Source organism: Anomaloglossus baeobatrachus, chromosome 1 (assembly GCF_048569485.1).
Source record: "Anomaloglossus baeobatrachus isolate aAnoBae1 chromosome 1, aAnoBae1.hap1, whole genome shotgun sequence".
In the NCBI taxonomy this organism is placed as follows: Eukaryota; Metazoa; Chordata; class Amphibia; order Anura; family Aromobatidae; genus Anomaloglossus; species Anomaloglossus baeobatrachus.
The window spans coordinates 166,857,053-166,881,438 of NC_134353.1; the positions used below are offsets into that span (position 1 = coordinate 166,857,053).

General features: G+C 41.0%; 1 protein-coding gene across 2 annotated transcripts in view; it reads left to right on the forward strand.

Annotated features, from left to right (window-relative positions):
* Positions 1-24,386, forward strand: part of GPM6A (glycoprotein M6A) — a 456,037-nt gene that overhangs the window by 372,119 nt on the left and 59,532 nt on the right. For both annotated transcript variants that reach the window (XM_075347193.1, XM_075347192.1), the window contains exons 2-3: positions 5,618-5,810; positions 21,665-21,821. In XM_075347193.1, coding sequence (XP_075203308.1) covers positions 5,618-5,810; positions 21,665-21,821 — 350 coding nt within the window. The remainder of the gene's footprint in view (positions 1-5,617; positions 5,811-21,664; positions 21,822-24,386) is intronic.

The window sequence follows — 24,386 nt, forward strand, 5'->3', positions numbered from 1 at the left end:
GGAGTATGCACATACAGACTCCCCTCTTGGTCTATACCTGTGCAGACACTCCAACTCACACAAAAGTCTCTACATTATTCTCTAGGTGAAAGACTACTATTTGCATTGTAAAACCACCCCCTTTACAAGTCACAGAGTGGCATTTTCTCATGTGCCACGTGTCCTCACATTATGCCTTCCAAAAATGAATAGCCATTGTCTGCATCCCCCAGTAACATGGATCCTGGGCATGTTCTTCCTGGTTTCATTTTAGCCAACTAGAAGGATGCTGTCTCAGTACCTAGTACAAGGCGGAACCCTATTCAGTTTGCATAAAACATCATAAACAAAACAAAATAAAAAAAGACCACTTTGTGTCTCACTCCATATTTGATACGAATTCAGTGTATTTTAAAAAAGCACTCCCATCAAAGTATTTATCCTCTTAATATATTGCAATCATCATATTACAGTCATGGCTGAAAGGGTTAGCAAGCCTAGAAATTGTTCCAGAAAATGAAGCATTTCTCCCAGAAACTATTGCAATTACACGTTTTGTCATACATATACATAAACATATCGGAACAACACAAAAAAAAACCCCAGAAAGATAAATTGGACAGAATTTAAAACTGCAAAAATAAAATGGGCTAGACAAAATTGTTGACACCATCAACTTAATATTTGGTTGCACACCCTTTGGAACAAATGACTGCAATCAATTGCTTCCTATAATCATTAACAAGCTTCTTACACCTCTCATATAGAATTTTAGACTACCCTTCTTTTGTAAGCTGCCCAAGTATCTGTAATATTTGAAGGGTGCCTTCTCCCAACAGCAATTTTAAGTTCTCTGCACAGGTGTTTAATGGGATTTAGATCCAGACTCATTGCTGCCACTTCAGAACTCTACAGCGCTTTAATTCCATCCATTTGTGGGTGCTTCTTGAAGTATGTTTGGGGTAATTTTCCAGCTAGAAGACACATGACCTAGGACACAAACCCACTTCTATAATGCTGTATGTAAGGCCTTACTGGTAGTGGCTGCAGTTTTTTCCCATTCAACTCCTGACCTAGCTGCTCTGCTTCTCCCCCCTTTCATTGACTTTTGCCATTTTGCTCATGCAGGGAGAAGAGACTTCCTGTTTTTACATAGAGCTTAGAAGGATTCAGCTAGTCAGTTTTAAATCAAGTAATGTCAGTGACCTAATGGAAAACAGAAGAATTAATTGGGTAGAAAGGCAAAGTGAGCAATTGTTACTGCAAGGTGTTATATTGCAATATATTAAGAGGATAAAAACTGATAGTAGTGCTTCTTTAAGAAAGAAAGTCTGCCTAGATTTTCCAAACCAAATAGCAAAGAGCATGGGACCCAAAGAGCTGATGCACCTTTTTCCAAGGCACCATAATATCTGAATCACCTGCATCTATAATACATATGTTGTTGTTCCAAGAACATAAGACAATGTATACTGAGCAGTAATATGGTCTAAATATGCACTATATTTACAGTTGAGATTTGAGATTGAGATTGCCCCTAGGCAATAAACAGTTACTGCAGTGGGTGGATTAATTTAAAGATGGAGCATGAATGAGCTATTAAAAAGCTATTTATATGTGTATATTTTCCTGAAAAGCTCCTTTAACCATATATGTCTTATAAACTGGATATAAAAAAATCCAATAAAACAAATAATTACCCTATTTTTTGGACTATAAAATGAATTGGTCCATGAGACTTACCTAGGTTTTATAGAAGAAAAATAGGGAAAAAAAATAAATGTTGAAGCAAAAATGTGGTAAAATATTTAATAATTCTGGCTTAGTTATGGGTAAGATCTGCTCTTATACAGTGTTATGGAGGAGATATGCTGCTGCTGACACTGTTATGGGGGATCTGCTGCTGCTGCAAGGCCACAGGTTGTGCAACAGTCTTGTATGGGGATAGCAGTTTTGCACAACCTGTGTGGCTCTGAAGCTGTTGACAAATAACTGCGCTAATCATCTCAACCCGTCCAAGCATAATGGGAGTTGTAGATTTGTAACAGCTGGAGGTCCACATTGAAACCCTTTCAGGATTGTAACTTTTATTTCTCTACCTTCTCAGATATTCTTGCTGTAAGCGCTGGTACATTTAGTGTCACGCTGGCTAGCCAAACAGATATTTATCCAAAATGAATATTCTCTGCTCCCTGCACCCATAATCCCTTCCACCTCTTGGCACCAGTGTCAGTGACAGTAAAAATGTTCACATTCATTTAATATCACTGACCTCAGTGCTGACAGGTGGGTGGGATTATGGGTGTGGAGATTAGTGAATATTCATTTTGGAATTAGCATATGATTGACTAGCCAACAATGAATTTACCACAGCTCATAGGTAAGAAAAAAAAATAGAGAAGGTAGACCAATAAGTTACATACTCCTCTCCTGCCTCTGCTATATCGGTACACTCAGTCATCCCAGACGTAATTCCCCCTGCACTGTGACTTCCTTTCAGATATTTGTAGACCGCTATTAAGTCTCCTCGCAGCCTTCTCCTTTGCAAACTAAACTTTCCTAGTTTTTAGACGGTCTTCATATGACATGGTTTGCAGACCTTCTATCATCTTGGTTACTCTGCTCTGTACTTTCTGCAATATTTCGATGTTTTTCTTGAATTGGGGCTCCCAGGACTGTACACACTATTCCAGGTGGGGTCTGAACAGGGCACAGTTTAGAGGAATAATTACCTGTCTTGATCTAGATTCAATGCTTGTCTTGATACATCCCAGAATTTTGTTGGCCTTTTTAGCTGCAGCACCACACTGTTGGCTCATATAGAATCTGGATCTACTAATTTGCCCAAGTCCTTTTCCCTGATGCTATCACCTAGTTCTATTCCTCTAATACTTAATATGATTTTTATATTTCTTTTTCGCAGATTTAGAACTTTGCATTTGTCTCTGTTAAACACCATTCTGTGTGCCTCGGCCCATTGCTCGAGTGTGTCTAGATCCTTTTAAATACGCAATCATTCCTTATTACTGTTGGCTGCTCCTCCTTTCTTAGTATCATTTGTGAGTTTTATGAATTCCCCAATAGTTCCAGTGTCCAGATCCTTTATAAAGTTATTAAACAGTACAGGTCCAGGACAGAGACTTAAGGCATCCAGCTTTTGACTTTCCTTGAATTCACAGCAACAGCTTCCAAATGTCACACCTGAAATCAGCTCCAGACCTTTTATATGATTAATTAATGATGGATTAATGAGGGAATAGTCCATGTAACCCATTAAAGAGCTTTTGAGAGAATTGTCTAATTACTTTTGGTTACTTGAAAAAAGAGGCAGCTACATATTTACTGTATATATTAAAGAGCTGTAATTCGGAAGCTCTCACTCCAATTAAAATATTTGGAATATAGAGGAAAAGTCGGGTTTATGCTGCGCTAACACCAGGATGCAAAAGTTGATTAATTTCTTTCTATTCTTGTACAGGTCTACGCATTTCAGAGATTTCAATCCCCTTGATCAGGACAATCAAGAAAATAAACAAGAGATTGTTCATTTTCTTGATTGTCCTGATGAAGGGGATTGAAATCTCTGAAACGTGTAGACCTGTACAAGAATAAAAAGAGATGAATTAATCAACTTTGCATCCTGGTGTTAGCGCGGCATAAACCCAACTTTTCCTCCATATTCCATATATTGTCTCCATTCCGTGCTGCGGCTGTGCACCATATCTGCTACGTGATTACAGGTGTTGTGACTACCACAACCCTCTGACGTGAGTTCATTACCTTTGAATAACCTGGTGTATACCCAGGTAAGACCCTATTTGCGCTTCTTTTCCACAGTTTCTGTTGTACTCCAATTAGAAAGTGAATACTATCACTTTAAAGTTGTGAGTCTGCATTTTAAGCCCATAATAATTACATAACTGTATCTGGAATGGATTTTTGTAAACAGCTAAAATGCCAAAACTTGTGTCACTGTCCAAATATTTCTGGACCTATTAGTAATATTATATATTACTAACTAGAACCATATGAACTATATACTGACTGATTTTATTTCAGACTGTGCATTTTTCTGTCCATGATTAAGTGGTTGCTGTTATTGTGTGAGTAGCAGTTAGCAGCATTTGTAAATGCATAATCCTTAATGGTTTGCGATATGACAATTTTGCAATTCTCTACAGTGTGTTTACGTCATCATGATAGCAAATAACATGATATTCAATGGGTGTTATGTATGGGGTTTAATAATGTATTACATATTGCAGAATTAGCAGGGAAGAGTTTGCCATGTAATCAGGGGTGGGCATACCATACATGCTCAGGGGTTAGTAGGCCCACTCCCACTTTCAGTGTAACATCCTTTGTGGCTTTGTCTATTATTATTTCAAGGATTACAATTACTCCTATGTGGCCGTAGAGTTCCAGCCCTCTTCCCCTGTGAGGAGGCTATTTAAACTGGAAATGATTAGAAATTTATAGGGGCACTGCGATGAGATATTGGAAAGCAGGAAACTCATTTTGATTCAGCTGTCAGTGCCCGTTCCGGAATATAGCATGCTATTTCCTTTTAGTGTAGGCTGCTTTGTGGATAGAGACTTATGAATGATGACTGAAATAAATATGTAAAAGTACCAACAAATCCAGCTCACCATCTCTGCATCCACTCTCTGCTCAGTGCCCGGACAAAGACCCCGCCACGAACTGACAACCAAACAAGTAACACAAGAAAGTCCAGCTTAAATAAACAGTTTCTATTTTATTTCTTAAGAATTTCAATTACACGGGACATCAACATTTTTGTCAGACTGCCACCAGGGAGAACTGGAGCCCTGCAGGGAAAGACACTACACGGAGCTGAATAAGCAAGGAGGTGGACACACAGTGCCTCACAGCATCAGCCGGAAAGCAGAAGACACGGGGTGTGGGGGATGGTCGGGCAGGCCGGGTCATATACAGTACGGGGAGAAGGGAGACCGGAGGAATGAGAAGAGGCAGGGTTTAGGTCAGGCTGAGGTCAGTACCAGAAGAAGCAACCGAGTGGGGAGGTACTAGAGGGCATATTGTGGGAAGGAAGGAGGTGGGACAGAGGAATGGAGGATCGACTAGGGGACAGAACACAGACAGAGAATGAGGGTACAGAGAGGGGACGGATTAAGATCAAACGTACAAAGACCAGCAATCACAGGCAAAGCAGCGCTAAGCTTATAGTTGGCACTGGTTCCAAGCTCCGGAAGTGAGGACCAAGAAAAGGCTCTGCCCCCTAACCATGTGAACGGGGAGGCGAAACTATGGCAGTTTTTACAAAGAAGCCGTTATAATGGCGTATGCATCAGTGCGTTTCTGATGTGTTTCCACCCTTAATTCCATTAGGGTGAAAACAAACCAGAAACTCATTGATGCATATGCTATTATAGTGGCTTCTTTGTGCAAACTTTGATGTCCCATGTACTTGAAATTCTCAAGAAATAAAGAAGAACTGTTCATTTGAGCTGGATGTGTTGCTTGAAAAAATAAATACCGTATATGTGTAAACATTCAATAGACATTTCCTTAGCTTTGTTATTTGCACTTTTGTATATGTACAGAAGTATATTTTAATTAATGTCATTTTTACCTTGTATCTCTGTTTTGTTTGTAGGTTGCTTCGAATGCTGCATAAAATGCCTAGGGGGTATTCCGTATGCATCATTGATTGCCACTATCTTGCTCTATGCCGGGGTTGCACTGTTCTGTGGCTGTGGTCACGAGGCTCTATCGGGCACTGTCAACATTCTGCAATCCTATTTTGAAATGGCAAGAACTGCTGGGGACACACTTGACGTCTTTACCATGTGAGTCATAGTATCTATAGTCTATTTATGCATACATTTTATAAGATATGAATGATTCTAAATCTGTGCTTGATTTTACATGTGTTTCTTCTGTTATTTCCTTTAAGAGAGATTAGATCGGTATAACTAATTACATGTGTATTCCTTAGTATCACATCTGTTGCCATGCAGGAAAAATAGAAGATATGAAATTTTTCTATAATATTGTGCATAAAATCGGATAAAGATCAAAAAAATGGGATGTTTTTCAGACCCCTGTGCCCCTCCTATGTCTGGCCTTGCATCTTTCTAATAATCATTTGTATGTAGCCCGGGGACTGCCTATGAACAGTATTTTTTTTTTTTTTTAAATTGATGATTTTTATCTACTTTTTTTTTCTAATTTCATGCATACCTCTTTGTTCCCATTAACAATTGTATAAATAGGGATTGGCATGAGAATCATCAGATGGTTATCCAGACCCTCCAAAATCAGAATCTTCATCTGACATTAATTCAATAAGTATGGTCACCATTAGGCTACTTTCACACATCAGTTTTTTCCCATCAGGTACAATCCGGAAAAAAACGGGTAAAACGGATCCGGTACCGCATCCGTTTTATCCCCATAGATTTGCATTGTTTACCGGATTGTACCTGATGGCTTTGCGTTGCATCCGTTTTTTTTCGGATACGGCAAAATGTATCAAAGCAGCGGCCGGAGGCAACGTGTCTTGCAACGTTTTTTTGTCCGGCAAAAAAAAACACATCGCGCCGCATCCGGCCGCTGCGGCGCATTTTCAATGCATGCCTATGGACGCTGGATGTGGCGCGATGCGGAAAAAAACGCATCCGGCCGCCGCATGCGGTTTCTTCCACTGTGCATGCTTAGTAGCGTGCCGCAACTGGAAAAACAGGACCGGCCACATGTAAAAACTTATGCAAAGGATGCTGTGTTTTCGCCGCATCCGTTGCATAGGTTTCACAGCCGGATTGAGCCGCACTGCTCAAACCGGATGTGTGAAAGTAGCCTTATTGTGTTTGTGTTAAAGAAATGTAGAAGATAAAGCCAACCTTTCACCATGAAAATCCCATCCAACGTGCAGACACCATATTCTAGATCAGGGGAAGTGGAGTAGATTACTATATAGTTTTGTGGGGGAAGAATCGGTACAACCATAGTTTTCATCATTTGACACTTTTCTCTTTCTAGGATTTTCGGCCCAGTGAGCGGTCCTCGCAGTGACTGACACCTATGTCTATATGCACGCTTATACAAAGAAAGCTGTTAGTCACTGATAGGACAGACCACTTGACCCATGACTGATGTATACATCTTTGAGCATGTAAGGAACTATACTACAGCCAGCATAAGCCTCTAACATCAGTGATCGGCGTGATTGCTGCTGTTAACCTTTTAATTGCTGCTATCACTGACAACAGCATTTAAGCACCAGTTCATCTTTGTTTCCATTATTCAACTCCTGCGTTACACAAATAGGAGCCCATGCATTTTACTATACATAGCAATACATAGCTCCCATCCATCATGGATTCGGCAGGACTGTAACGACTTGGGTGAGTTGTCTTGCTGTCCTGGAAGGTCAGGGATTTGTCCTGACTTTCACCCATGTCTTCACTACTGTGTGTAGCTCCATAATGTTTCATGGGAGCCTGATAAAAAAAATAAAAAATGTTAAAGTTTATAATTAAAGCTTAATTGTACTATAAAATTTCTCCAACATCTCCTTCTGCCAAGGTGCAAAGAAATTGTAAATGGGTATAACTTAGGGATGTGGTTAGGGGCATGGCCAAAAATGTATCATGACATTCTACATGCACTGCATAATTTGTCCCTCTTTCAATTCTGCATAAGTTGAGAGGTATGGGCATTACTTCAGTACTGCTGTTCCCTCAGAAGACTGACACATATTGTATAAATAGCAAAAAATAAGTTTAGAAAAATGAGAACATTTAAAAAGAAAAAATATATATATATAAAATTTTAATCACCCCCTTTTTTCATGAAGTTAACGTAAAAAGGTAAAAAGAATAAAAATTAACAACAAATAAATTCCATAACCATTTCCAGAAAATTCTGATCAGTCAAAATTTTAACTTAATTTACTGACTTGGAAATTGCTGCAAAGAGGAAAAAAACAAAAAACAAAAAAAAGACTTGAGTTTTTTTTGTTACTGCAATAAGTAATAAAATAAATCTAAATATAGTATATAATCAAAATAAAAAAAAATAAAAATAGCTCTCCACGTTAGAAAACAAGCCCTCACACAGCTCCATTCATTTTAAATATAAGAGCTTGGAAAATGGTGACACGCAAAACATTTTTTTCATTTTTATCAGATTAAATTAAGCCAATAAAATAGTTAAAAACTATAAATATGTGTTAAGTTTCCAGGTCATGTTTATTACAAAAAAAAAAAAAAAAACATCCCGCAAAAAACAAGCTTGAATACTTTAAAAACGGTTATGGCTATTTGAAAAAGGAGAGGAAGGTAGATAAAAATGAGAATGCCAAAACAAAAATTGGCTGCGTCCTTAACCCCTTTACTCCCCATGATGTTCTATGTATGTGTGGTGCCCTTGAGGCTTCAGTCGCTACAGAGGTACTGCACCTCAGCTAGAGGTGTGGTACTCCATCCTGGGTAAGGAAGAGGTCATCCACCGGTATGCACACAAAACACTTTAAATTAGCAGCTCCCCACCGGGTCAGGGTTAGGGCTTGGTTCCATTAATGCTATGTATAGCCACCACTGGTGATAGTACCTCCCTCCTCCTAATCCAACAGAACCTGGGAGTGGAGTCTAGTTAGTGAGGGGACACTGTAGTGTCAGAGAGTTGAGAAGGAGCAGTGGAAGAGTGAAGACCTGTGGTCTGGAGCTGGTGCAGCTCCACCCAGGCACAAGACAGAAAGGGTCCTAGAGACCACGGGAAGTGTGCCATACTCCTGTGGGCTCGTTCCACATACAATATTTTGGAGTGGAGGGACTCGTCTGCCGAATGGAGACTGGTCCCTAGACTAGAGGAGAAGAACCGACATACTCCGCTAGCAAAATCAGAGGCTAAGAACACATCTAGTAGCAAAGCCAACTCCGCGCACAAATCCGCTGGAAAGTGACCACATAGGGCCAAGGGATTAAGCTTCAAGCCACCCAACAGGGTCCGCGGACACTGACTCAGGGCACTGTGTGTGTAGGCGTGGGACAGGCGAGTGAGAAGTCAGCACAGGAAGACGACCAGGAAAGGTACATAAGAAAGGTGCAATGGTCTTGACCTCCCAACTACCCAGAATCGACTGAAGCCCATCACTGTGAAACCCAGCACTCCAAAGCGGTCATTGACTAGTCATGTTACCTTGGAACCTGCTACAGTGAGTAAAGACCTTGAGACTGCATCCCTGTGTTGCTTCGCTATTCGCCTGCGGTTCCGGCCATGCGCCCCCGCCATCACCTACTACTACTCCCCTCCGCCCTGGGGCCCAGCTCTACCTGTGGAGAGCTGCACCAACTAAGCTGCGTCACTATCTGCCCCAGAGGCCCCATCCCACAGCAGCGGCAGCTATCTTGCCGCATACCACAGGTGGCATCACAACTAACTATTCTAACTTTTAACTGACACCGGCAGGGTCACAGAACTGGGCCTGGCATCTCAAAAACAGAAACCGGGGCCCGGTAACGAGTGCCCCACAGCCATGGTGAAGGCATGTCATGTCATGTATCATTTCCCTGTCTTTGGCCGGAGTTCCACTTGCACACTCTCCTCACAGGAGCAAGTAGGCTGCATATATTTCCATGCAGCTGAGGTGCTCGTGTCTAAAGAGTGTGCAGCCGTGTCGGGTGATACCAATGCGAAACTCACATGAGTCATCTGTAAGTGGAACTTTAGCCCTTGTTGCGGGCTCGCATGCTGAGCCCACATCTTTCCCTGCAGAAGAAGGCTGAATTATTCAGCGTTTATCTGCCTCTAACAGCCGCGAGTGGAGCAGTGCTTATTGGCATGCCGGCGACATGATCACTAAACGTCTGAGTATTCATGACAACCAGGGGTCAGCTGATGAACCCTGTGTCTGTCATCTGAGTACTAATGTGAAAACCAGCCTGTGGCCGCCACTTATAGGACAAAAGATCCAAAGTTTATCAACATAAAACCTTTATTTTGCCCAAAATGTGATGATCATAATTAGAGAACAACAATGACTGTAGCCCAGAGAAAGATGACACTTGTTACCTTCAGAAAATTTAGTTATCAATCAATAGGCGGGGTACAGGCCTTTGCTTTGAATGACTTCAGCACATGCTCTGGTGTGATTTTGGTCCACTCCTCTTCCAGTCTCTTCCACAGTTATTTGACTGTTGTGGGTTTGTTGGCCATAACTTTGTCACCAAGGATTTCCCAGAGGTTTTCTATTGGGTTTAGATTAGGACTCTGGGCTGGCCATTTCATTGCTTAAGTGTTTTCTGTTTCACGGAACTGCTTTACCCATTTTGCTGTGTGATAGGGGCATTGTCCTGCATGAAAATTGCTGGCTAACTGAGTGATGAACGCAAGTAAGGAATCATGGGTTGTTGAAGAAGGTTCTGATACACACTTGCATTCACTCTGTCATGTAGCTGTATGAGAGGTCCAATTCCTGCTGCAGAAAACATTCCCCAAACCATGACACTTCCTCCACCACTTTTCACTGACTTCTTAAAACATTTTGGGTTTAGTTTTTCCCCAGTTTGTCGAGGAACATAATGTTTCCCATTAGACCCAAATAAATTAAACTTGCTTTTATCACTAAAATGAACTTTGGACCACTTCTCCTCTGTCCACACAACATGCTCTTCACCAAAGGTGAGTTTAGACTTTTGATTCTTTTTGATGATGAGAGGTTTGGTCACTGCAGAGTGGGCTTTTAGTCCAAATGCTCTTAAATGTCATTACACTGTATGATGAGACAGATCCTTACCCTCTTCAGTGCTGAACTGGCGAGCAATTACAGCTGCATTGTTGAAATGATTACCCATGAAGATTCTCTGCATTATCCTGTCCTATCTTGCATTTGTCTTTTGAGGGCGACCAGTCTCCTTGGGGACTTGAAAGTTTGTGATGTAAAGAAGCAAATTCTTGAAATCACAGACATGGAATGACCAACTTCTTTTGTTGTGGCTGATAGGGTCACCCCTGTGGCCTTCATCTGGACAAACTGCTGCTGGAGGGTTTCAGTCACTTTGGAACGTCACTCCAGTTTGCACCGACTTTGTAAAAATGGTAAGTTAGGCCACCAGTTACATAGTGTGTCAGATAATTAAGGCAATTAGCACCAGGTGCCAGATTACACACCAATAACTTGCAGGTATCTTAAAGTGTTCTTTAATTTTGATCAGTGTTCTTTTACGTTTATCTCATTTATATTTTTATTATGTGTTTGAAAAAATTCAGTATATGAAGTAAGCTTAAAATACTGCTAGTCTACTCATGGTAGGATATAATCGCATATAACTATACAATGACCTCAACATTTAGGAAATTGTGTGCGGTTCTCTAATTTTGTTCTCCAGTGTATATATCATTTTTTTGCACACAAAAAAATGTTCGGCGAGTACTCCCTACCTCACATTGTACTTTTTTGCTTGTTTTTTTGTCAGTGGTTTACAGTTGGTTAAGCATTTATACTATTTTATGAAACCACATTTCTAAGCAGGTATGTCCTGTTTATCACCATATAATCTAGCACAAAGAAGTGACTCATGCCACAAAGCGTTTTTCATTGCCTGTCCGATCGATGGTGCAGACTACAACCCCTGGCAAAAATTATGGAATCACCTGGCTCTGAGGATGTTCATTCAGTTGTTAACTTTTGTTTAAAAAAAGCAGATCACAGACATGGCACAAAACTAAAGTCATTTTCTATGTAATACAACATTCCAAACGGGTGTTATGGGCTAATAATCCCTTGTTAATATTTGGTATCTTGCTCTGTAGTCATTTTTGCCCCCATCATTACAGTAGTGGGCACTTCTCTCTATGCACATTGAAATCTGTCAATCTGTAGTGTGGGCAGGGTTAGACTGAGCTTATCACAGAGAGGCCTGGCAGCAGATAAAACTGTAATCAAAACCACAGAAAGGAGCCCAGTAAAGCCCCCATCACATTTAACGACTTACCAGCGATCCCAAAAATGTCGCGACCTGATAAGGACCGCTGGTAAGTTGCTGGGAGGTCGCTGGTGAGATGTCACACAGTCAAACCTTACCAACGATGCAGTAACGATGAGCGACCTGTATAGGAGGTCATTGTTAGGTGTCAAACACAGTGATGTGTCCTGCCCAGCAGGACATCACCTTTGAAGAAAATGGTCCGGAACCCTTCTGCAACGACTAGCGATCTCACAGCAGGGGCCTGATCGCTGGTAGGTGTCACACATAACGAGATCACTGGCAAGATAGTTACTGCGTCACAGAAACTGTGACGCAGCAACGATCTCGTTAGCGATCCCGTTGTGTGTGACGGGACCTTAAGTGACACAGCAGTGGAATCTGAGTCTCTGTCACCATTATGTGCTGCCCTCAGATTGTGAAGTATACAACTGGTGACTGATCCACTTTGACTGTATCCTGAAGGATACAAACCGTACGTAAAAGGAAAGAAAGAAATTATAATCTGAAACACACCATTGTTGCTAAGGTTAAAAAGAAAAAAAAAAATAGGTCCATTGATCTCAACCTATAATTTTAGATGTCATCTGTCAAATATTGTGGAAGCGGTGTAAGGGCACGGGGCGTATTTAGTTGTCAGTGGAACTGGGTCACTGGTGTGAACTGATAATGTGGCTAAATTGATGTAGTAGGAGGTATTTTCAGGTATAGAGGAAAATAGGCTTTTCTTCAATGGTTGAGTCAGCCACCTGACCTCAAACTGACTGAGCATGTCACCTGCCGCAGACAACAATGAAGGCAGAAAGACCTGCAGACAAGCAACAGCTGAAGTCAAAAACACCTACAGACAAACAACAGCTGAAGGCAGAAAGACCTACAGACAAGCAACAGCTGAAGGCAGAAGCCGGACACTCAGTAATAAGTGATGCCTTTGGCTTCCAAACATCATGACGTCATTGACTGCAAACGATGTTCATACAAGTTAGATAAATTTCTATATGTATATATTTTGTTGTATGCTGGTAGAAATGGACTATGTAAAAATGGCTGTAAGTCCTAAACTTTAATGACTTTTTTTCAAAGCCACGGGTCACATGCACACACTGAGTACTTGGCAAGTTTTTTTACCTCCGTATTTGTAAGAGAAAATCAGGAGTGGAACAATCAGAGGAAAAGTATAATAGAAACACGTCACCACTTCTGTATTTATTACCCACTCCTGGTTTTGGCTACAAACACTGAGGTAAAAAACTCACCAAATACTCAGTGTGTGCACATGGCCTTAAACCACTTAAATTAAAGCAGAAAGTCTTCACCTCGATCACTTCTCGTATAGTGTAGAAAAGTCCAAACTTTTTGGTTTTTCCTCACCTTATTCCAAGAGCCATAATTTTTAGTTTTTCATCAAAATATACTTTTGAACTACACCATTCATTCTGCCTCACTGCACTGAAGAACTGGAAAAAAATGTGGTCCAGGGAAAAGAAAACTGAGACATGTCCTATTTTTATCTGAGGATCTGATGAAAATCGGAAATGCAAGTCTAGGTGTACTGCCCCCGTGACAGTGGCCAAGCTGCTCTGATCCGGAGCCGCGGTGGCTCGATGGATCTCCGGACCCAGGGGGTCCGCGTGGACACTCGAATGTCAAAAAGAAAAAGGGGAGTATGTACAAGGGGGATTGAAAGTTTGTGACGCCACCCACGGTGCGTGGTAAGGCAAGAGACCACCGCTGCTGTTGGGGGGGAGCCCGGTGACTATGTTCAAGCAGCAGGATGTTTAAGCTCTCCATGGGTAGGGGGTTTGGTGTCCCGGGGGTAGTTGGTGTTGGGTGCCGTTGGGGATAGGAGAAGGGTTTTCAGTGTACTCGCTCAGTCCAGAAATAATCACACCGACAGCTTGTAAATCAGAGTTCTGAGCACCACTGTAGCTTGGAGGGAGCACGCTTGGGTCAGTGCCCTTGGTGTTGCGGTTTGTCTGTGGCCCTTTCCTTAGCACCTGTGTTTCTCTTTGGACCCTCGAGTCTGAAACTGTTTGGGTCCCACTCACCCATACGGCTAATGGAGTGAGCTTGCTCTCAGGGTTCACACGTAGGATTTCTGTGGACTGTATTGGGAAAGTCCTATCCCATCGGTGCGCTCGTACCCCGATTTTGGAGCGGGTTGGGAGATGACACTTGAAGTCTTCACCCCCGTCGGGTAAATTACCAGGATGCATGAAGCTACTTCCCGGCCTAGGGTCCACGTACACCGTCGAGCCATGGCCCCTGCCCAGTGAAAGCTCAAGGCCGCTGGCAGTCTGTGCCCCTTGACACTATCCACTGCGACCGGGGTTCCAGCTCCTACCAGGCCCAGACCAACGTCTGCCACCTGGGACTACAGGATCCCTGCTCCCTGACCTCTCTTCACGAGGGTCACCACACTCCTTCCTCTCCTTCCACTCTCCACTGCTCAACTCCCACTCCAACTGTCACTTTCTTCACTTTTCCCTCACCAACCCCCCATGTGGGCGGCCCTATTCCCTTCAGGTCCCCCAATGATGTGTCTGATTGGCTCAGCTGTTAGCAACACCAAAGGACCAGGACCCGTAACCAAGGAGGGTGTATACTGTGCAGAAGGGCAGATTGCACAATACCATTTGACGACCTGATAGGCCAGGGCGTCACAAATGGGTCCATAAAAAAAAAAAAGAAATTGGACCGGACTCGGATGACGTCTGATTGATTTGTAGTATTGTAGTCCAATTTTCATGCATTGTCAGAATGGAGATTTTTTTCTTTTATCTTCTTAAAGTAGGAGAAACTTTTATTCTGGTTACAGTGTGGTATGAGTGTCATCAGTCGGTCCATCCCCCCCCCTTCCCCAGTCAGTGCACAGCTGCCATCATTTCTATTGTTTCCGATTAGCCCCATATAAGATTTAACTGTTCTACCAGAATTTTCTTGACCTTTTCCTTAAACATCTCTATAGATTATGGGAGAAAAATAAGTTCCAAAATGATTCATATTTCATGACAAAAACTTGGCATTTTAACAGTTGTGGAAACTTGAAATATCTACTCTATATGATAAAAGTGCTGGTTTACATGTACTGTACTCCTTTTGCTTCGATCCCAAGCACTTGGTGTCATCTTCATTGAAACCATCCACATGTATCTTTCCTGAAGAGTCACCATAAAGTATTACATTATATATCTCCCATATTTGAATTCCTATTTGTGGGATATTTTTAAGCCCTGTTGCCCATTTATCCATTATGTGGCATCAGCAAAAAGGGTGTCTATTTAAGGTACAGGGACAATTTTTTAGGATGGTTGTTAGTTATACAGTTGTGTCCCTTTTTAAAATAGACTGCATTTACAATTGAGGTCTGAGAAAGAAAGATGGATTTGTAGCTGCTCAATGTTCTGGCTAATGGATGAAGCAGCTTGTAATGTCTTAAAATGATTTTAACGTTCCTGTTAACTAATTTCTTCCACTTTACACTAAATTACCATTTCAGAATATTGTTCATGCAGTGTATATTGCAACCTAGAAATGTTCGTATTCTTAAAACAAAAAAGTCCAATTTTGTACAAAGCAGTTGCAATGCCACTAATTGTTAATGACGTCCTATAATGTGTGATCTAAATTCTTAATGTAAATTAAAGCTGACAGTTGCATTAAACATTTTTCCAATAAGTGCAATAATATTTTTCTTCCGACTTGCATTAATTAACACACTCCCAAGAGGGTATACAGCATGTTGAGATGGAGTGAATGGATACTTCAGTGTTTTCTTAAAAATGTGCCATATGCATTACTAACACTCCCGAGACAAGCGGTTAAAATCCATTCTTCTTTTTGGAGTTGTAAATATGAATATGTCAGACAGATCAGAGTAAGGGAAGATCATGACGGCAAAAGAACAATTGTTTAATAAAACAACATAAAAACATCAGCAGTAAAACAGTGTGGGGATAATTTTTAGGCTGGGGCCACACGGGGACTACTGCGATCCCCTTGCATGAGACTCGGCTCGTGCTGGCAGTACAGCAGAGCCGAGTCTCATGCTTGTGTCCTTGCAACTGAGGTCCGTTCGTGCGAGCAGACCTCAGCTGCGGGGGGCGGGCTGGCACTCAGGAGGGGAGGGAGGGATTTCTCTCCCTCTCGCCTGTGTAGCCGGCTATAGACATTCTCGCTCTGCACGCACGGTACACCGATGTACCGCGAGTGCAGTGCGATTTTTCTCTCGCCCCATTCACTTGAATGGGTGCGAGAGAAAGAGTCTCGGATTACAATCGCAGCATGCTGCGATTGTTTTCTCGGTCCGATTAGGGCTGAGAAAATAATCGCTCATGTGTGCTGTCACACAGGCTAGAATTGGTCCGAGTGGAATGCGATGTTTTATCGCACTCCACTCGCACCGATTTTCTCGCCGTGTGGCTTAGGCCTTAGGCTTCATTTCCACGATGAACGTCTGCTTAGTTTTTGGTGTGGTAGAATGTCTGCACCTATTATGTAAATTCAGATACTTGCATTTTTTCGTTGCGCTGTGTACATTATTTTAACATGCATTTTTGATGCTGTCCCTTGGTATGTCCTTTATTTGGCTATGATAGAACATTATTGATACACTTACATGCACATTACATACTAAACACATGTGCATATGAAGCCATGACCAAGCGACCACCACGGTGAAGAGCTAGTCCCGGAATCAGACGGGTTAACGGATAAAATCAGAGTAGATGTTTATGTGAAGGGGGTTCCAAGTGCAGGCTGGGAAAGAGGATTAAAGGCGGGAAACAAAACACTTTATGCAATTGGGTTCGTTAGCTAAAGCGCCTGCGCAGGTCGTCACAAATAAAACAATTTTCAACATTTTATGAAACCGCAGTATGACCATATATGACAGAGCGTGATCCTGCTCTGACTGCACCGGACACCACACTCTGTCTACGTAGGCCTATCAATCCTATTCCCTAACCGCTGTACACTCAGGACACTGTCCGCAAGACCGGTCCCCTCTCAGAGGCCTCAATACATTTGTCTAAGTCTAAGAGATGGACGGTGAGGGGCTTTTCTTCCCTTGGCTTACCAGGCAGCTGGGCTCATCCAGGCGCCATATTCTGTCAGGTTGGGTACCGATGTTCTCAGGCTTCTCCTTCTCTCTTCACCTCCCAGCGCACACGCATGCACACACCAACTCTTCTCGTCTTCCCTTTTGTTAGGGAAAAAACAAACAAACAAAGAAGAAGGGGTGGAGCAGGCCAGTCCATTACGTGCAGCAGGGAGGGGGGGGTCTCATTCTTTTAAAGACAGAGTGCCACAGTCTTTCATAGGGGTTATGCCCCCTACAGATATCTTTTGGGAAAATCTGCATATTAAACTCAGCGTTTCGTGCAAGAAAAATTGACTCGTTGCAGATGTGAAACACACTGCAGGTAAGTTTAGGTCGAGTGGTTAAAACAGTGCAGTGGGCAGGAGAGTTCTATAAATCCCATCCACTTTGCTGGAACGATAAAACTCTGCATTTTTGATGCAGTGAAAATACGCAGCTTGAAATACTCACAGAAAGCTCATTGTGGGAACATATCCTTATTATGTGTACAAAAAAAAGTCAGTTTTGAAATTTATATAAAAACTGAATTTAAAAAGGAGCCAAAGCAGCTCAATAATATCCCATGTTGGTTATGGTAGGTTTTTCACTGGATGCATGGCTTATATCTGATCTAATGTGGCTCATGTGACTTTTTTTTTTTGTTGTTGTGACTGTGAAATTCACTACAGGAAAGCACTACTAACCTACACTTGTGAGAATGCCCAAATTGATAATTGTCACTATCGGTACTAAATATGGTCCATTCTGAGCAATAGATATCTACTTCATTGTTACAATACTTACTGTTCACGCTTCTAAAGAATAGCATTCAAAAATTACATGCTAGACAATTCAAATGCATATTTTTTTATGAAATAATCCAAATAGTCATGTTATTTTGGCTACATATTTCTATATATGGTGTAGAGAGGATCTGGCTCCACTTTTGACATTACTGCTTTAGTAAAAAGTTGCATTCCCCATGAAATAACAATTTTACAGCATCTTTTCTTATAAATCTGCATTTTACTGTTCCTCTGAGAACTAGACAATTGTTCGGGACTCTCAGTTGAATTACTGTTCCAACCAAGTACAAGCAATCGGTGCATTATGGTAGGTCCAATCATTTACCTGCACCTCCGCACCTGCTTGTTTTTCATCTATCTCCACCCTTTTCTGGTTCCATGAAGATAGCTGTCAAAGGGAGGGTGAAAATAGATGGAAAACAAGCCGGTGGGAAGGTGCACTTAAAGGGGTATTCCCATCTCCAAGATCCTATCCCAATATGTAGTAGGTGTAATAAAAGTGATATTAGCAAATACCTCCAATTAGAAATGTAGTATAGTTTCTCTGATTCACCATGTTGCTTACCTCATACCTCATGTTCAGCTCATTGCAGGACCTTAGGTATCCATAGTTACGACCACACATTAGGTCACAGTTAGTTGCGCGTGGTTGTAACCATGGATACCTAAGGTCCTGCAATGACCTGAACATCAGGTAAGTGACATAGTGAATCAGGAGAAATATACTACATTCCTAATTGGAGGTATTTACCAATATAATTATTATTACACCTACTACATATTGGGATAGTGCCTTTGGTTTGCCTTGAACTGTCATTCTGAGCTGACAATCACTATAACAGTTTCTCTTGTCAAACATGTCCCCAACTGGTTGCACAGTTGTCAATTCATTCTATTTACGATAACATCTTTCTCACTATATACTGCAATACTGTGGTACAGTAGTACAGTAAAATTGATTAAACTTTTCAGGTTTATCGGGTGCTTTACATGCTGCGACATCGCGAACGATATATCGTCGGGGTCACGTCATTAGTGATGCACATCTGGCACCGTTAGCAACATCACAGTGTGTGACCGCTAGTAGCGACGATCAACAAGTGCAAAAACGTGAAAAATCGTTGCTCGTTGACACGACGCTCCTTTTCAAAATATCGTTGCTGCTGCAGGTACGATGTTGTTCGTCGTTCCCTTAGAAAGGAGGCGGATCGGCGGCCAGAGCGACGTCGCAGGGAAGGTAAGTCTGTGTGACCGGTGTAAGCGATGTTGTGAGCCACGGGCAGCGATTTGCCCGTGACACACAACAGACGGGGGTGAGTACACTCGCTAGCGATATCAGTACTGATATCACAGCATGTAAAGTACCCTTAAGTCCCCCAAGAAAATGTTAAATATGGAAAAACAGTAAAAAAACAAACAAAAAAAACCCAAAAAACATTTAGTGTTGCTGTGTCGGTAAAAGTCCAATCTATCAAAATATAAAACTAATTAGCCCAAACAGAAAATGGCGTAATGAAAGAAAAAAATAACTAGACTCCAGAATTGCGTTTTTTTGATGGCCACAATACAAAAAAAAAATTAAATAAGGGATCAAAACATTGTATCTACTGTAAAATTGCAATTAAAACAGTGATTAAAAAAAAAAAAGTTTTTAAAAATTCAAATCTCCCTCTATACCCCCATTAAAAATAAGGAAATTAAGAAATGAATCCTATGTGGTATTGTTGCGTCCATAGAAGTCAAGCCTATTAAAGTATAATGTTATCTTGCCGTAATGCGCAAAAAAATTAAAACACCAGAAATGGGGTTTTTTTTCACTCATCCCGCCATCCTGAGAAAATACGGTAAAAATGTATGAAGTCCTAAGGTCCAAAATAGTATGAATGAAAACATCAGATCTACATGCAAAAAACAAGCCCTCCAAAAAAACCCCCAAAAACTTTATCGGTCTCGAAAAAAATTGAAGGAAAAAAAAAAGTGGCACCCTTGCATTTAAATTGCAGAGCTTTTTTTTGTCATGATTGTTATTGTCTGATTGACCATGATTCCAGGTTATTGTTTTGTAACAAGTCGCCGTGAAAACAAAACCAAACAACGATTGAGGAATTGCAATTTTTGTGCAATTTTGCTGCACTTGAGATTTTATATTCTCATTTTCCAGTACATTGAGTTTTAAAATGAATAATGGCATTGAAAACTACATCTCATTCCATAAAAACAAGCTCTCATATCTACCTGAGGATAGAAAAAAGAAAAATGTATGGCGGCCGCCGCCTCAATAACTAAAACCCGAACACTGCCGGGAGGATTAAAGTTTAAACCCCGCTGCCCGGAGGAAATTATGTGCAGGTCCGGGCAGGTTCAGAATAGCTTTTTACCACATGACAGGTTCCTTTTAATTTGTAACAAAAAAAAAGTTTATTTCTTGGGTGTCCCAAAAGCAGGGAACGGTATACAAAGTATACATTAAGAGTATTAATGACTATATTTGATATTTTTTTCCTAGAAATAAAAATACATATTTCTTGGATAATAGCATATTGTCTAATAATCTCAGCAGTTGCATTAATAAATGTTGCTTTCTTTTGCTCCCCCTTCTGACACTTCTTGTAGCTGTCACACACTATTACTTTGATCTTCTATATATGTTGTCATGTTGTTATGCGGTACTGAAAGGGCAGATCGGGGAATTGGTTTTAGGCAGAATCTCATTCGGAGTTGTGTGTATAGCTGTATTTTTATCTTTGTAACCCTCAGATAAAGACCATATTATGCACCCTTCATAGTATCTGGGGCTAAAGTTTTAGGAACTTTTTACCTTTTTTTAAGCTTTTGTCCAAGCCCATCTGAAGCTTGATATGATTTAAAAAAATGTATAGTTATGTACATCTGTCTCTGCTGATAATGGCTCCACTTACACAAGCCAACCACTGTTCACTGGCCATATACTATCTGATTGGCGGTCCCTTACTCATCTGGTTATGTTTGCCATACACAGGACAATTGTTAATATGATCCTTTTTGGCCAACAGTGCATCTTGTTATTGTGATTAGCACATGATCGGCTTATGTGGTGTGATTTGGTTCAGCTGATTTTGAAGCTTGCTTAATAATTATCACGTGACAAATGAACCAAATGGTTCTACTACTAATGGTTTGCTACTTTGTTGGGTGATTACTTAGTCTATACATGTAATGGGCAGAAGGGCTTTGGTCATCAGTAGCTGTTCTGTGCTACAGAGTGGTCCTCACGTGATAGAGTTAAAATAACTTAAAGATATGGGTGAGATTAAATTAGTAATGCAAGCAGGGAGGTAGCATAGGACTTTGGGGATTTATACCACTAGCAAAACTTCATAGTCAAGAAGAGATATGAAAATTGATTGAACTGGAACCTATTGCTGCTTCTTCTCATGAATGTTCACACCAGAAAAATGACTATACATGGGGCCTACAAATCAGAAGAGGAGCCCGGATTTCCTGACAGGTAGGATGCGGTTCACAGGGCTCCTCTCTAATAACCATGGAACACCGATTTAGTCACTGGACCATAATCCTGCAAATCAATTTGTGCATCTCTACTGTGGAGCCATTATAAAAGTAATGTGATCAAGCACAATACTTCACCGTTTACAGTCTCTTTTTAAGTTGCCTTGAATTCTCAATAACAATTTTTTTTTTCTTCATTTGTCTTATTGATCTATTGTGCTTCATGTACCATAAGCAATTATCTTCTGTTCAGCTTAATTGTATATGCCATTAAGATAAGTGCATTAATTGTAAATTAATATTTCAAATTATTCTGAAATGTTATCTTTTGTTCTCCTTAGGATTGATATCTTCAAGTATGTCATCTATGGAATAGCAGCCGCCTTCTTTGTCTATGGCATTTTGCTGATGGTAGAAGGATTCTTTACAACCGGTGCCATTAAAGATCTCTATGGGGATTTCAAAATCACTACCTGCGGTAGATGTGTGAGCGCATGGGTACGTTCTTTACATGTGAAATTTCATTACATTTTTATTTTCAAAGTGCTAATAATATTTAACATTTTTTTGACTACCATATGTACTCTCCAGTCTTGTCAGGATTACAACGGAACTATATTTTCAAATGAACTTTGCATAAATCCATAGATCAGGCGATTACTAGAAACTTTGTAACAGGTCTAGTGATGAGCGAGCACTACCATGCCTGGGTGCTCTGTACTCATAACAAACAGTTGGATGCTCGTATTGGCTCAACTCAGTTACTGAGTATTATGGAAGCTAAGGGGAACTCGGAAATTTTTCTTGGAAATTTTTCTCGAAAGATTTTTCTCGGAAGATGTTCTGGAAAAATGCTCAAGTTCCCCATTGGTTTCCATTATACTTGGTACACAAGTCGAGCCTGACCGAGTATCCTCTACTCATTATGACTACTGAGTACTTGAGTATGGTAGCGCTCGCTCATCAATAATAGTATCTTATCAGAGATATCACTTATCAGACACTCCTTCCTCTCCCACTTCCTCTAGAACTCACCATCCACTGTGAAAAATCAGCTGTAATCAGTCTTGCTCTTAGGAGGCAGACCGAAAGTGTCTTTTGACACAGCCTATTATTCTCTGAGGAGAGAAGGAAACAGACAGAAAAACACAGTGCAGAGCTCAATAACAAGTATTTTACCTCACATCAGAGCTTTATACAGAACAGACCCTTAAGCTCGGCTATATAATGTCCTCAATGTTGCTGCACCTTGTCTCTGAGCTAAAAAGTGAATGAAGTGCAGGCATTCCCTTGTCTATGTTGTGCTATGTATTTGAAAAATCACATCACCTGGTCTCCTTTCCATTGATACTACCATAGTAAATTGCAATTACAGATAGCAAGCTAGAATTTAAAACTGGTGAGAATTCAGGATATAAGTCACATATTGGCTAGAAATTGTGTATTTTCTCAAGTACACATACAGGACAGGTTATTCTAAGACGTTACCTGAAAGCTCAGTTACCCTTTAACTATAGAGAATCTGTCATCAGCTAATGACATGTCTGTAAAGATGCTTCAATGCAAAGTAAATCCTTACCTTTCTTGTACAAATCTATTTTGTTGAAATCCGTAGTTGAAATTGTATGCTAATGAGTTGTTAGTACAGTGGGCGTGCCCTGTAATACAGCTCTCCCGCCTTTCTCCCTATTCCACGCCCACTGCTGTCTCTTGTCACTGAAACATGAGTGATCTAAATACAGGAGGTAGAACAGAAATGTAAAAGGTAGGTAAAGATTTACTCAGCATTAAACATTCTTTACATACACATCATTAGTTTGGGGTATAAAACCCTGACAGCAGGTTCTTTTTAACCCCTTCAGCCCCCGGGCACTTTCCGTTTTTGCGTTTTTGTTTTTTGCTCCCCTTCTTCCGAGAGGCGTAACGTTTTTATTTTTCCATCAATCTTGCCATATGAGGACTTGTTTTTTGCGGGACGAGTTGTTCTTTTAAATGAAACCATAAGTTTTACCATATAGTGTACTGGAAAATGGCAAAAAAATTCCAAGTGCGGAAAAATTGCAAAAAAAGTGGGATTGTACAATAGTTTTTGGGATATTTTATTCACCGTGTTCACTGTATGGTAAAACTGATGTGTGGGTATGATGCCTCAGGTCGGTGCGAGTTTGTAGACACCAAACATGTATAGGTTTACTTGTATCTAAGGGGTTAAAAAAAATTCACAAGCTTGTCCAAAAAACGTGGCGCACGTTTTGCGCCATTTTCCAAAACCCATAGCGTTCTCATTTTTCAGGATCTGAGGCTCAGTGATGGCTTATTTTTTGCGTCTCGACCTGACGTTCTTAACGGTACCATTTTTGCGCAGGTACTACGTTTTGATCGCCTGTTATTGCATTTTGCGCAAAATTTGCGGCGACCAAAAAACGTAATTTTGGCGTTTGGAATTTTTTTGCCGCTACGCCGTTTACTGATCAGATTAATTGATTTTATATTTTGATAGATCGGGCATTTCTGAACGTGGCGATACCAAATATGTGTGTATTTTTTATTTTTTTAACCCTTTAATTTTCAATGGGGTGAAAGGGGGGTGATTTGAACTTTTAGGTTTTTTATTTTTTTTTAATTTTTTAAAACTTTTTTTTTTAATTTTTTTTTATTTTACTAGTCCCCCTAGGGGGCTATTGCGATCAGCAATCTGATCGCTCAGTAATCTGATCGCTCTGCACTATCTGCAGATCTCAGCTACAGAGCTGAGAACTGCAGATTTGCTGCTTCACTTTCAATGCCGGCTGTATTCCGGCATTGAGAGGAAGTGACTCATGTTAGCTACAGGCGTCATCACATGACCCTGTGCTACAATGGCAACCGCCGAAAGTCACATGATCATGTCACGTGACTTCCGGTGGGGGCGGGGTAAGTCACTGTCATGGCGGCGCCCATATACATATCGCTGCCAAGACTTTGGCAGCGAAATGTAAGGGGTTAATGGCCGCGGGTGGAAGCGATTCCACCCGCGGCTAGCAGGCACACATATCAGCTGTTGATAACAGCTGATATGTGCGC